This window comes from Mustela putorius, unplaced genomic scaffold (genome assembly GCF_011764305.1).
Source record: "Mustela putorius furo isolate JIRA1106 unplaced genomic scaffold, ASM1176430v1.1 tig00003853_pilon_pilon_pilon, whole genome shotgun sequence".
NCBI lineage: Eukaryota > Metazoa > Chordata > Mammalia > Carnivora > Mustelidae > Mustela > Mustela putorius.
This window is the reverse complement of record NW_025422005.1, coordinates 14,834,835-14,848,171: the sequence shown is the minus strand read 5'-3', so window position 1 is coordinate 14,848,171 and position 13,337 is coordinate 14,834,835. Positions and strand designations below refer to the sequence as shown.

Here is a 13,337-nt window from a genome sequence, read left to right as displayed (position 1 = left end):
ACCTGCAGAATTCTGGTACCTGCAAATGTGGTACTGCTTCCAAGAAATTACCTCTTGAAGACGTTATGAAGGCAGAGATGGTTTGTTGATGATGATGACAGTGATAATAGAGCCAACATTATTTGACTCCTAACTAAAGTACCAAGGATTTTACCTTTATTAACTACCTACCTATACCTTCATGTTTTTCCTTCTTGCTATCATGACTCAACCATCACTGTTTCTACCAAAGGCTTGTACTGCTCATTCACTGGATCCCATCATGTACACATTTAAGGCTATTACTCTAGCTGTTCTCTTCTCTCTTTCTGGCTTTATTATTTTCTTTCTCTCTCTGCTGGTGGATTAGTCCCTTTGGCATACAGGATACAAACAAACAAAAAACCCAACCACTTTTTTGCTTCCCTTTATAGCAAAATTTTAAGAAAAGAATGTTCAGCTGTCTTTATTTCCATCTCATTCACTTCTGAACCCACCCTAATCAGGATCCACTTTCCTGCCCTTCCACCCTTATAACTTTTGTCAGTGTCACATGTGCATTCTACTTTGCTGAATCTTGGTTGACTCTCAATGCCATTTTACATAATTATGCATGCTCCCCATTCCTGAACCCTTCTCTTTACTTCAACCACTGCCTTGATTTTCTTTTTCATCTTCTTTGCTAGGTTTTTTTTTAATATACCTATAATCTCTATATATAAGAGATATATATATATATAATCTCTATAAGCACAACATAACGTGCTCCAAAATTTCATCCTTGGGTTCATTCTCTATTTGTACTAACTTCCTCAGTTACCTCATACTCCACTAATTCCAAAATGGATACCGATTCTCTGACTCCAGACTTGTGTCTCTTCCTCCCTACTTGCTGCTATCTGCCTTTGAAGGTCTAGTAAGAATCTTAAACTTTACACGTCTGAAATTGAACTCTTGACTCTTATGCCCTAAACTCTACTCTTCGTCTAGTTTTCCTCATCTCACTAAGTAAAGAAATAGCACAGTAAATAGCATTGTCATTCTTACACTTGCTGCAACAAAAAACCTTGAAGAGTTTTCCTTGACACTTCTTTCTGTCATAGTCACATCCACTCTGTCAGCAAATCTGGATTTGACCCTTTCTCATCACCTCTTCTATTAGTACTCTGGCTTAATAATAATTGCAACAATAGCCAAACTTTCAAAAGTTAAGAAAGTGTTCATTAAGCGTCCAAGGGGTGGGTGGAAGAAGATAATTTCAGGTAGAAGGACAATGGAGTCAAAGGTACGAACAATGTCGAAAAAATTCATGTACTCAAGGGATAGAAGTAGGTAATAGGTTTTTGCTAGAGCAAAGGTATGGAGCTAGAGAATGGTACATAAGGTAGTTAAAACCCTGGAACCTGGACTCCTAGTATTAGACTTTATTTTTCAGCTGTTTGTTCTTCATCTTTTTTCTGCTTCAATAGTGTGATATTTTCTAAGCCTTAAGGGTGGTTCCCTATGACAGTGGTTCTCTGTAAGTAGGGAGAAGAATCAGATTACTCCCACTCCATAAGATGATCGTATGTATTCTCCTTCCTGTGACCAAACCCCCACACAAAACGTATTCACACAGATCCTTGCTTGAGAATCACATTGGAGGGAATGGCCAGGCCCCCAAAATAGATTTTTTTAAAAGTAGTGCTATAATATGATTTGTTTCTTTGAAAGGTGACTCTGGTGGCAGTCTGCAGGAGTTGTTTATTTAGTTGTCTTCATATTGGATGCTGACAAAGAGTTAGGTGTTCTTGAGTTTTTGGGAATCATTCCTTGAGTACTTCAGTAAATAGAAGAGAGCTAATGGTTAGAGAAGATTAAGAAGAATGCTTTTGTTACTTTATTTTTAATTTTTTATTTTTTATAAACATATAATATATTTTTATCCCCAGGGGTACAGATCTGTGAATTGCCAGATTTACACACTTCACAGCACTCACCATAGCACATACCCTCCCCAATGTCCATAACCCCACCCCTCTTCTCCCTAACCCTCTCCCCCCAGCAATCCTCAGTTTGTTTTGTGAGATTAAGAGTCACTTATGGTTTTAACTGATTGTCCAGAGACACAGTGCCATTAGTAGTCTTATAATGGTTGCCAAAATAACTGAATGCTATTCATTTTTTTTTCTAATTCTTTAGGAACGCCTTTTTACCCAAGTCAGCCAGTGTATCAGTCAGCACCAATCATAGTGCCTACGCAGCAGCAGCCCCCTCCAGCCAAGAGAGAGAAAAAAACCGTAAGAGATACTTATTAACTTTTCTTATTTTACAATCAAATGTCCTCTCCCTTGTTAAATAAGTTTACCCACAGCTGTAATAATTTTTCATCTGAGTTCACAAATGACTGCCATTTTTTGTTCTTTGCTTAGATCCTTACTGCTAGACCTAGACAGTTTGTATGGACATAATAAGTAAAAGTTACAAGAACCATTTGCTTAATATCATTCTTCAAACAACTAGCACTGAGCTAGTTATGCTAGATGAGAATGTGCCTTCTTTATAACTGGGAGAGTTTAGTCCCCTAAGATCTTACTAAGTGGAAGAAATTTGAGCTCTATCTTCACATAGTGATTATTGTCCTTTAACTTCAGTTCTAATCAGCTCTACATTCAAATATGAACTTACAGGGGAAAAACAGCACAAGTGGAAATGACCAAGGTGTTAAGGACAATAAGAAAAATCCTCCCTGTGGAATAGATTTATTTTTAGAAATAGCAGAATTTAGAAAATGTATTGTGTTTTTAGGAAGTTACAGGGACTTTGCTTCTGTCTAGTAAGTCAGGCCCAAGAATATTAGAGTGCAGTAATATAAAATTCACATTGTAGTAGAGCCTATAGAAGAGTGGCTTGCAATATCTTACCCATTAGGACACGTCAAATGGAATTCACAAGGATGAGATATGTGGGAGAGATACCATAGCATTCAGTACTCTTGAAAGTACTCTCATTTAATAAAAATTAATAAGGTTCCAAAATTTGGCTCTCTTATTACCAGAAACAAATTTCTTGTGCACACATCATAATAAGCAGGACATACCCATGTATGAGAATACTGGAGTTGAGAAAGTATGCTTTAGAAATGTTGAAACAGCATGGTAGATGTTAGATGTGAAGAATACCCAGCATGCAGAAACATTAATAAAGAAGATGATGAAAATGGAAAACATAATAGATGTAGCTGAAAAAGAAAGTAGAACAAATGAAAGAGAAGCAATATTTAAAACTGTAGAAGAGACAGGTTTCTGTATCTGAAAAAATAGCTGATATTAGAAATCTTACTGAAGAACTCCCAAAACAGTTTCTAGATCCAGGTGGTTTTATTAACGAATGCTTTGACATTTCTAGAAATCCAGGGCTACCTTGGTTTCACTCTGGAGGTAGTGATAGCAGAAGTTTAGGTCTCAGCACTGTCATAGGATAGAAGGCCTAGAACCAAGTGCTCTGTCTCCTTTGCAGCACCATTTCCACTGAAATCTATAAGCATAACTAGCCTTTAAAAAATTGAAAGAACACCATACACATTGTTCTGCATTGCTTTTTACCTACGAATACATGTAGATGGTCATTCCATATCAATACATGTAGATGTACTTTATTCTTTCTATTGGCTGATTAGTATTTAATGTAAGGATGTACCATATTTTTTAATTACTTATTCTTGATCAGCCTTGAGCATGTTTCTTTGCCTTTGCTTGAAAGCCACTATTGAAATGAACATTCTTATATACATATGTAAGGTATCTGCAACATAAATTATTCTAATTACCAGCATCTGTGCATTTTTCATTTTTTTAGAGAACCATTTACAACCCCTAAAGCTTTCTTCTACAGAGTAATGTATATTTTTAAATGATTTTATTTATGAATCTTATGTTAAGCATTGTAAATAAAATCAGTGAACTTGCCAGTGCTTACAAGACAAGCATTAATATTTTGCCGTTTTGATCCAGAAATTCAACCAACTGGGTCTAATTTTAGCATGTTATTCTAATTAGTTCAAGTCAAATGTAATGTCCCAAACTTCTTTGAATGACCCCGTATGGTTCTGTGATTGAAATAAAGTCAGATGTGGTGATTATCAACTTTAACATTTGATAGATTTCCCAGTTTATGCCTATAAATGTACCACATAGATACCCATCTCTCAATATACCATCTTATTCTGACCTTATAGATAAGAATTCGGGATCCAAACCAGGGAGGGAAAGACATAACAGAGGAGATTATGTCTGGAGGTGGCAGCAGAAATCCTACTCCTCCCATAGGGAGACCCACTTCCACACCTACTCCTCCTCAGGTAAGACAGAGTGAACCGTGAGGGATGACACTGTGTATTTATTTGTTCGCTAACCTCTGCTGGGCTCTTCTTTTTTCTCTAGCCACTCTCTGTACTTCTTATGTCCATCAGTTGTCTCATAGCCTTGAATATCTAAATGATATTTAAGCAGACATGTTCTTTGTCTTTACAAATTGTTATAACTTCCAGATTTTTACTGGTAATATTTCTATGTATTGTCTCCACATTCAGAGCATAGCTGCTGCCAGTCTTCCTAATGAACTATTGCATGATACCAAAAGGAGCTGCTATTCCTATGGAAACCTCATCAGTAATTGAGTATTTCATGTTTCAGTATGAAGCCGTAGGAATTAAATGCTGCACACTATGTTCGTGAAAACTTTAAGGTTGAAAATTTAAACATTGTTACTTAACAGTATTGTTTGGGGCAAGTGCCTATGTAACTCAGAGCACAGTTGGATGTATTTTAGGTATCCCTCTTACCTTTTAGGACTATATAAATGAGCTTTTTGCTTGGAGGGTGTCATCTTTAATTATTTACATGGGGGTATTGGGAAATTCTGTCAGCTAAGCACCTTTTAATTCCTTTGCAGAATGTAGTTATCATGGTCTTCTAATAGTTCACTTTTTTGCTTTTAGAAATCAAGACATTCCAGGAAGAACTGGAGTTTAGTAAACTGTAGTAGAGGCTGAAAGTCCCTGAATTTGCCAGGATTTTGATTTCATCACTTGATCGTTTTAAATTTTGAAAAACCATTCGGAGGAGATGAGTGATTTTCAAAGCTTTAAAATACCTAAACTGAGAGCTCAGCGTATAAGACAGAAAATATGAAAGTTATTAAGGAGTAGGGGCTGCTTGCTTCCCTCTTTGTGGCTTGATTTTGAGGTATTCCTCAGGACCCAGTTTATGAACAAGTGATAGGGATGATTAAATATTTTAGAATGATGGATTATCGACTTGATATTAGTAGCACAGGTTAAAAAAATTTGTTAAAAATGTTCTTAAAAATTGAGATCACGAATACATGGCTGAGTTTAGAGTCCCTTGAAAATGTGTGAGTTTATTTAATTTCCTCCCTGTGAGTGAACATGATATAGGTAGCATTTATATGCATTGAAGCTTGTGCACAGTTAGGTAAAAGCATATTACAGAAAAACCTGGAATGTGTTGCATAGGGCAGTTAAATTTTGATCTCTGTTTTCCCACATTAGTTAAAATATTACTACTTTCAGCCTATATACTTGACAACCTTCTGTTGATTTGTGTTCAAATTCTCTATCATATATGTCTTAGTATATCTTTTTGTATTTTAATTCCCTATGGTTTGTTTTTCTTTAATATTACCAGCTTGATATCCTACCTTCTTTTGGTTACCCTTAGCTACAGAGATCCTTTTGCTCTCTATTTTTTTATCAGGGACCGCAGGCTTGAATGAAAACAGGTGTATGTGTTTGTGTAAACATAAAGCACATTAAATATATGCTTTTAATTGATAAAGGCCACCAGTCAATAATTATAATGTTGGTAATACTTTTTGATGTGTAATATTGTCCTGAAGCCTGAGTTTCCTTTGTTATTTGCACTAAAAACCACATTTATTAATGTGTAGCCTTTCCAAATGCATGAAATTCATGGAATGCACACATAGCTTTTTAGCAAAGATCTAGGCACTAGAAGCATTCTGTTTTCCTTTTAAGAACAACTGCATAGGGGTGCCTGGGTGGCTCAGGGGGTTAAGCCTCTGCCTTTGGCTCAGGTCATGATCATCTCAGGGTCCTGGGATGGAGCCCCGCATCAGGCTCTCTGTCAAATAAATAAATAAAAATCTTAAAAAAAAAAAAAAAAAAAAGAACCACCGCATAAACATGATGATGGCAACTGACTGTTGGCTTTAATTTTGGAAATATATAAAGAATGGTGCACAGAGAGTGGGAGAAGACATCCCTGGGTAAAATAGGCAGTTACTACTTCCTGACTATTAGATTATGTAAAAATGTTGGCCCAGTATTTCAAAGGAAGCTAGAGATCCTTATTTATGTAAAAAATCTGCACATTTTAAATGTTGACGGCTAATTCTACTAACAAATAGCACTATGCCAGCCTAAGAAAACCCATTAGGTTTACCCTAAAGATTGTTAGTTTGCAGCTGTGGTCTAATGCTAGATAACTCCTGCACCACATTCTAGTTAATTTAAAACCACAGATGAGACAACCCTCTGCATTAGAATTTATGTTTGAATAGTAAGTACTGTATTGCTTTGGCTTTATCATGTATCTGCCTTAAGTACCAATGCAAGTGCCATGAATAGCAAAGCCTTTCCCTGTCATTGAGGTCATCCGCATCTTAAGTGAGACAGAGGACACTTACTAATATATGATTGGCTTTCCTGTGGAGTGTATACAAAGACTTATGAATGCACAGAAGTGACCTAATGGGACAAACTTACAACTCGGGTTCAAAGGTGTTGGATCACAGAAACCTGTTAATGGTGTGATAATATAGGGGAGGGATTTAAAAGCTTTGGCTCAGAACCAAACATTCTTGGTTTTGAGTCCCAGTTCCACCACTCAGTTTTGTAATGTTAGTCAAATAACTTAATTTTCCAGAGCCTTAATTTTCCACATTAAAAAAAAAAATGAGGAAAACGAAGCCTACCATATAGAGTTATTGTACCATTAAATAAGAGTAAATACCTAAAATTTGCATGAGCTCGAAGCACAGTGAACATTCGATACACACTTCCCGTTACTAATATTGCAGTCATTAGTGCAGGAGGCTCGGAACATGACTGGAAGATTCTGGGAAGGCTTCACAGCAGAGATGACATTTGATCTGAGTTCCCAGATTGGTATTCACATAATGAAAAGACAGGGAAGGATATTCCAGGCAGAGGGACAGCATGTGCAAGAAGGTGGCAGGTAGAGATGAGAAACAGGAGGAAGGGAGAGGATTGTCGTTTCACGTGATAGATTAGGGAGTTATTCTTCTACAAATAGAAAATATGTAGCAATTGATTACTATAAGGTCACTAGAGTGACCTTATAATTTGTCATCTGAATTGGGGTTTTACAGTGCATGGGGATGCTGTGAATCATTTTGCTGGGACAACAGGCATAAACCAGTACTGTTCAGATAAACAGGATGCATGGTTCCCCTACGTGTAAAAGAGGGAATGGTCAGATGTTGACTCTTCCAGCTTAGATACCTGGATTTATAGTAAAATATAACATGGAATATACATGAGAATGTTTGAAGAGGGGAATGAGTTTCATTTTGGCAAGCATTCAAGATAAGAGGGAGTGAATTTAGGGAAACTGTAGTAGGTATGTGAGGAGAAGGTTAAGGATAAAGAGGGTTTGCTGCTACTGTTTTTGCCCTAAAGAGTAGATTGAATTTGAAATTGTCCTTCTTCTTAAGTTTTAAAATGACTACAGAATAACACCTGAAGATTTTATATCTCAAATATATATAAAAATACATGCATGTATGTACTTGTACCCATTCAGGTGATCACAGTGCACTGAGAGAGGTAAATGTGTAGACCTCATCGCGTACTAGAACACTTGCTGCAGGTCTCCATTCTGTCACTTAGATATATGACCTTAGTGCAGAACATTAAGTCCTTTTAAGCCCTACTTTTTCATCAGTAAAATGAGGGATTGTAGTAAGTAAACTCTGAGTTCCCTTTTAGCTTTTAAATACTGAAGTGGGAAAGAAGAGGGATGTGTTTGTTACTTTCCCTCAGCATCATAATCTCTCAGCTGTGTCTCTGTTGATAACAATAAGGCACAAGGAACATTTCTGTATTAAGAAATGTGCTAGATGCCTGGAAGTTTTTATGGAACCCCTTAGGATAAAAATAAATATATGATGCTATATAGGCAAGGCTTCCAGAATTGTCTACTTCCAAAGGCTGGGGCGATGAATCAAAAATGACTCAATTTTTTAAATGAACTACTTTATATATCTTTCTTCCTCTCCCTACTACCTTTGTTCTTTTTTCTGTTTTAAAAATTACTCTTCTTTAAAAATTACTCTTACAGTGAAGTACTATTACAATATGTGAGAGAGTCCTATGCCACAGGGTATAGGAGCAGAGAAAAAGTTGGAATTTATGGATCGCTAGAATATCTTGGAAAGATATAGCCTCCCCTTTGGCATTTAGTAAAATTGCCAAAATCAGCAAATAATTTAGTCTTTTGAAGAGCTTTTTATTAACTTGATAACTGGAAACCTTAAATTCTGACCATTTGTTATAGTTTTAGCAGTAATAGTTAAGTTGGGTTCTGAAGCTTAGACAACGATACAAGGAATTGTACAGTAAGTAGGTAAGTTTGTACATAAAGAATTTGAAGGAGATATCCATGTAATGCAAACAAACCCAGTTTTAACGTTTATTTTTAATTTTTAATTTTTGTTTTTAAAGATGTATTTATGGGGATAAAAATATATGTTTATAAAAAATTAAATTAAAAAAAAAAGATGTATTTATGAGTGAGAGAGTGAAAGTATGTGCATGCACAAGAAGGGGTAGAGGGAAAGAGAAGCCCAAGCAGACCCCTGCGCTGAGCACAGAGCCCCACACTAAGCTCAATCTCAGGACCCTCAGACCATGGCCTGAGTTGAAATCAAGAGTTAGATGCTTAACTGACTGAGCTACCCAGGGACCTTCCATCTTAACTTTTTAAAATGTCACCTTTTGAATTAGTCATAGCACTAATGAGTCAATATACTTGTCTGTCTTGAAGCACATAGGTATGTTTTTGTTTTAAGTGTTGTCTGCAGTAAAGATAGTGGTCATGGAATTAAATCATATCATTTTTCATCTTTTTTTAAAAGATTTTATTTATTTATTTGACAGAGATCATAAGTAGGCAGAGAGGCAGGCAGAGAGAGAGAGGAGGAAGCAGGCCTTCCGCCGAGCAGAGAGCCCAACGGGGGGCTTGATCCTAGGACCCTGGGATAATGACCTGAGCCAAAGGCAGAGGCTTTAACCCACTGAGCCACCCAGGTGCCCCATCATTTTTCATCTTTAATAAAATAATTTCTCATTAGTAATCTCTTTTGTTTAAAAATAGTGCTTTTTGGGGTGCCTGGCTGGCTCATTCTGTAGGGCACGTGATCCTTGGGGGTTGTCAGTTTGGGCCCCATGTTGGACAAAAAATTTTAAAAAAGAAAGAAATAGTACTTTGAGAGGCTGATTCTCTTAAAAGTTTTAAACGAGATGTCACAATGAGCAAAGACCCTTAATGGTTAGGGTTCATCTGTTCTGTTGTTGAAAATGAATTTGTAAATGGACAATCGGGGTTGATTTCATCAGGTCTGTATCCAATCAGGGTTTTGTAAAAATGTCCTGAATTTTTAATAAAACCAAGATTATCAAGCTTGAATGCCTATGGGAATCTCCTAAAGCCAGAAAACAAAATTTGTCGGAATGCTGTTTTTGAGAGATACCTTATCTTTATAGAAACTCATGGAGCAGATGTGTTTTAAATTGTTTTGGCATCCCAATAAAGATCCACTTACAGAACATTAATAATATTAAATTTTATTTTATGTTCAGTGATTCTTCATCTTTACTTTGAACGATGTTTTCTCATAGTTTTTCAAATTTTGTGAAAGCTTTTGCTGTTATAGTGGTGTGATTTTACCTTAGATACTCTGAATCTGAATCCTAATTATAAAGAAAGTATAACTTCAGTTTTTACACATGTAGCACGATTCTTGTCCCTTGCCACCTACTCCCAGTCAGACATTGAACAGTGGTGTTGCAGCTTACAGTCTTCCAGTAACTATGATATCTTTAGTTCCAGGGGTCAGAAGAAGTGTTACAAGAGATCACAAGAAACCATCAGGTTTCATCTTTTATCTGTTGTTAAAAATGTATCTTTGAAACTAAAATGACCAGTGTGTGAATATATACCACATTTTCTTCATTCATTTAGTAATTGATGGACACTTAGGTTGTTTCTATGTCTTGGCTATTTTAAATAATGCAGTGAGCATGGGGTACATATATCTTTTTGAGTTTGTGTTTTTGTTTTCTTTGAGTTTGTGTTTTTGTTTTCATTACCCAAAAATGGAATTGCTGGATCATATAGTAGTTCTATTTTTAACCTTTTTTTTTTTTAAAGGAATCTTAAAACTTTTCCCCATGGCGCCCATACCAATTTACATTCCCACCAACAATGCACAAGGGTTCCCTTTTTTCTATATCCTCACCAACACTTGTTAGTTATTCCTTGTCTTTTTGATAATAGCCATTTTGACATGTATAAGATGATATCCCTTTGTGGTTTTGATTTGCATTCCTCTGATGATTAGTTATGTTGAACACCTTTTCATATACCTGTTGGCTATCTTTGTGTCCTCTTTGGAAAATGTTCAGATCTTCTACCCATTTTTAAAATTGGATTGTTTTTTGGCTCTTGAATTTTAATGAGTTTTTGACATATTCTTTGTCTGTTCTTTATATAGTAGCCATAGTGAGTCATTATAAAACATAAATCTGATCACATCCCTTCCCTACTAAAAACTATTCAGTGTCTCTCTACTGGTGACTAAACTATATAGAAGTCCATACTTCTCGAATTTTGGAGGTCTTTATGAGGTCATACATTATCTTAATTCTGGCTACTTCTCTAATCCCTTCTCCTGTCCTTTGCTTTCTCCTCCATGACAGTGATTGCTACTGGCCTCCCTGCCCTTGATTCACAAGCTTTGTTCTGCCTTTTCACTTGGTTTTGTTTTGTTTTAGTTTCCAAATATAAGTGAGCTCATATGGGATTTATCCGTTGAAGGTCTGATTTATTTTCCTTAGCATAACCCCTTCTAGGTCCATCCATGTTATCACAAATGGCAAGATTTCATTCTTTCCTATGGGTGAATATTCCATAATTGTGTGTTTCTATGCTTTATTCTTTTATCTGTTTCTGTTGAATAAAGTGCTGTGAAGCAAAGATTTTTGTCTTATTTTAATCAGCAGTGTTTTGTACATAATAGACACCAGAAGGAAACAAAGACGACTTCCTCCCACTTAAGAAAGAAGCAGGTCCTTTTTTCTGGTATCATTTATTATTATTTTACTTCTTAATCTTCATAATGTTTCTCAGGGCAGGGTGGAGGAGAGCTATACTTGTTTATTCCCAGGATTTGTAGATGTTCAAAAACCCATGAGGTATTAGAATGATTATTTTAAAGTCATGGAATACGAAACATTCAAATATAGTCTCTTGTGATGGTAATGAATTATATGAGCATCCTGTGATATTTGCACTACTACTTAGAGTCTCTGGTTTCTCTTGGTGAATTATAATAGGAGTCAGTGAACATTTTGTACAGAAGAGCAGATAGTAAATATTTTCAACTTTTCAGGCATAGTCTGTTTCACCAATACTCAGATCTGCCATTGTAGAATAGAAGTGGCTATAAAAAATACATGAACGAGTGGCCATGGCTGTTCCAGCAAAATGTTACTTGTGGATACTTAAATTTAAGTTCCATATAATTTTTAAGTGTCAAGAACTTTTATTCTTTTGATTTTTTTTTTTTTTGGTAATTATTTAAAATGTAAAATACATTTTATGGATGATACAGAAACAGGTATGTGGTCCCTGGGCCATAGTTTGCTGATACTCCGTCTATAACTACCTCTGTGTAATTCATAACCATATACAAGATTAAAATAGGTAGTAAAGGGAAATAGCCCCTTTCTGGATAGAAATAATGTGGGCTATATAAAGAGATGGGAATTTTTAATTGTACAAAAATTATTTAAGGACAAATTCCAGATTTTGTTGCCTATTTTACCTATTGGTAAACACTATTTTTTTTTTTTGTAAACACTATTAAAAATAAAAAACAATTTCTCCAGTATTTTGCCCTAATCTACCATTTTCTCTTGAGGCCAGTACTTCAGATTTAATATGTAAATCTTCAACAGAGTGAATTTTTTTTCAACAGAGTAGATTTTTAAAAGGATTTTTAATGGAAATTAATTTCTTTGATACTATCAGATATCTAATATCTTAACATATTTTAAGTTTCCTTATAAGTGTAGTTGAAAAATGAGAGAAGGTTTTTTCTTCTGCCAGTTAGAGCCTTAATTTTGAAACATGTGGAGGTAATGGAATTTAGCATTGACCTAAATTATGAATTGTAAGATTGTCCTTGTCACATCAACCCTAACCTTTTAACTCTGACTTTCTGAGTATCTTTATTGAATTACTTGATATTTTTATACTAACTGCTCTTCCAGAATGATTTTTATAAATTTTCATTCCCACCAATAGTGAATATGAATAAAGGGGAGAGATCCTGAAAGTCCTTAAATATATTCTGAGCAGAGTAGATCTTAGGTAGTAAATACTACCTCAGTTCTCCAGCTATCCAAAAGCTATATGTCCATATATGGATTCAGATGTGTATAGCATCTGTCTTCAGTCACAATATTCCAAGTTTGTTTCCTGATTTTTCTGATTTATCAATTAGATAAAATAATCCATGATTGATTGTACTGTGGAATGATAAGGAACTCTTTGTTACAGGCTTTTTGTAGTTATTTCATTAAGTGAAAAGAGATGAAGTTAGAGCTTACGCTGAAATTTAAGATTATCCTACATTAAAATTAATCTAAAACAAGGTGAGAGTATTGAATTATATTGATGTGAATATTTTTGTTTTCATTTTCTTGATCCTTTCAGAGGCTTAGAGATTGTTAAACCTGAATGGACTTTAGGATCTTTAGGAGGATCTTTATTTAGTTCCTTTTCATTTTACAGCTGAGTAAACTGAAAGGTCCTTTCCTAGCAGGTAGTTGTTTAACTATGTTCTGGATGTTTGGGTTTGGAACTGGGATTTAAGCAGTTTGTTATCGCAGTCCTTTCTTGTAAATGTTTGTATGCAAAATCTTCCTAGGATTTTGTTAATTTAAAAATGTCTGTGCGGTTGTCTCTTGAATATGATTGCAGATATTTTAATCTGCAATCTTGAGAAACTCTCTGTTTAACATAGATGTA

The 13,337-nt window shown here is 35.4% G+C and overlaps 1 protein-coding gene across 30 annotated transcripts in view; it reads left to right on the top strand.

The window, feature by feature from the left end:
* The window catches only part of EIF4G3 (eukaryotic translation initiation factor 4 gamma 3), a 346,931-nt gene that overhangs the window by 206,866 nt on the left and 126,728 nt on the right, over positions 1–13,337 (top strand). For all 30 annotated transcript variants that reach the window (XM_045063902.1, XM_045063894.1, XM_045063898.1 and 27 more), the window contains 2 exons: positions 2,161–2,258; positions 4,196–4,318. In XM_045063902.1, coding sequence (XP_044919837.1) covers positions 2,161–2,258; positions 4,196–4,318 — 221 coding nt within the window. The remainder of the gene's footprint in view (positions 1–2,160; positions 2,259–4,195; positions 4,319–13,337) is intronic.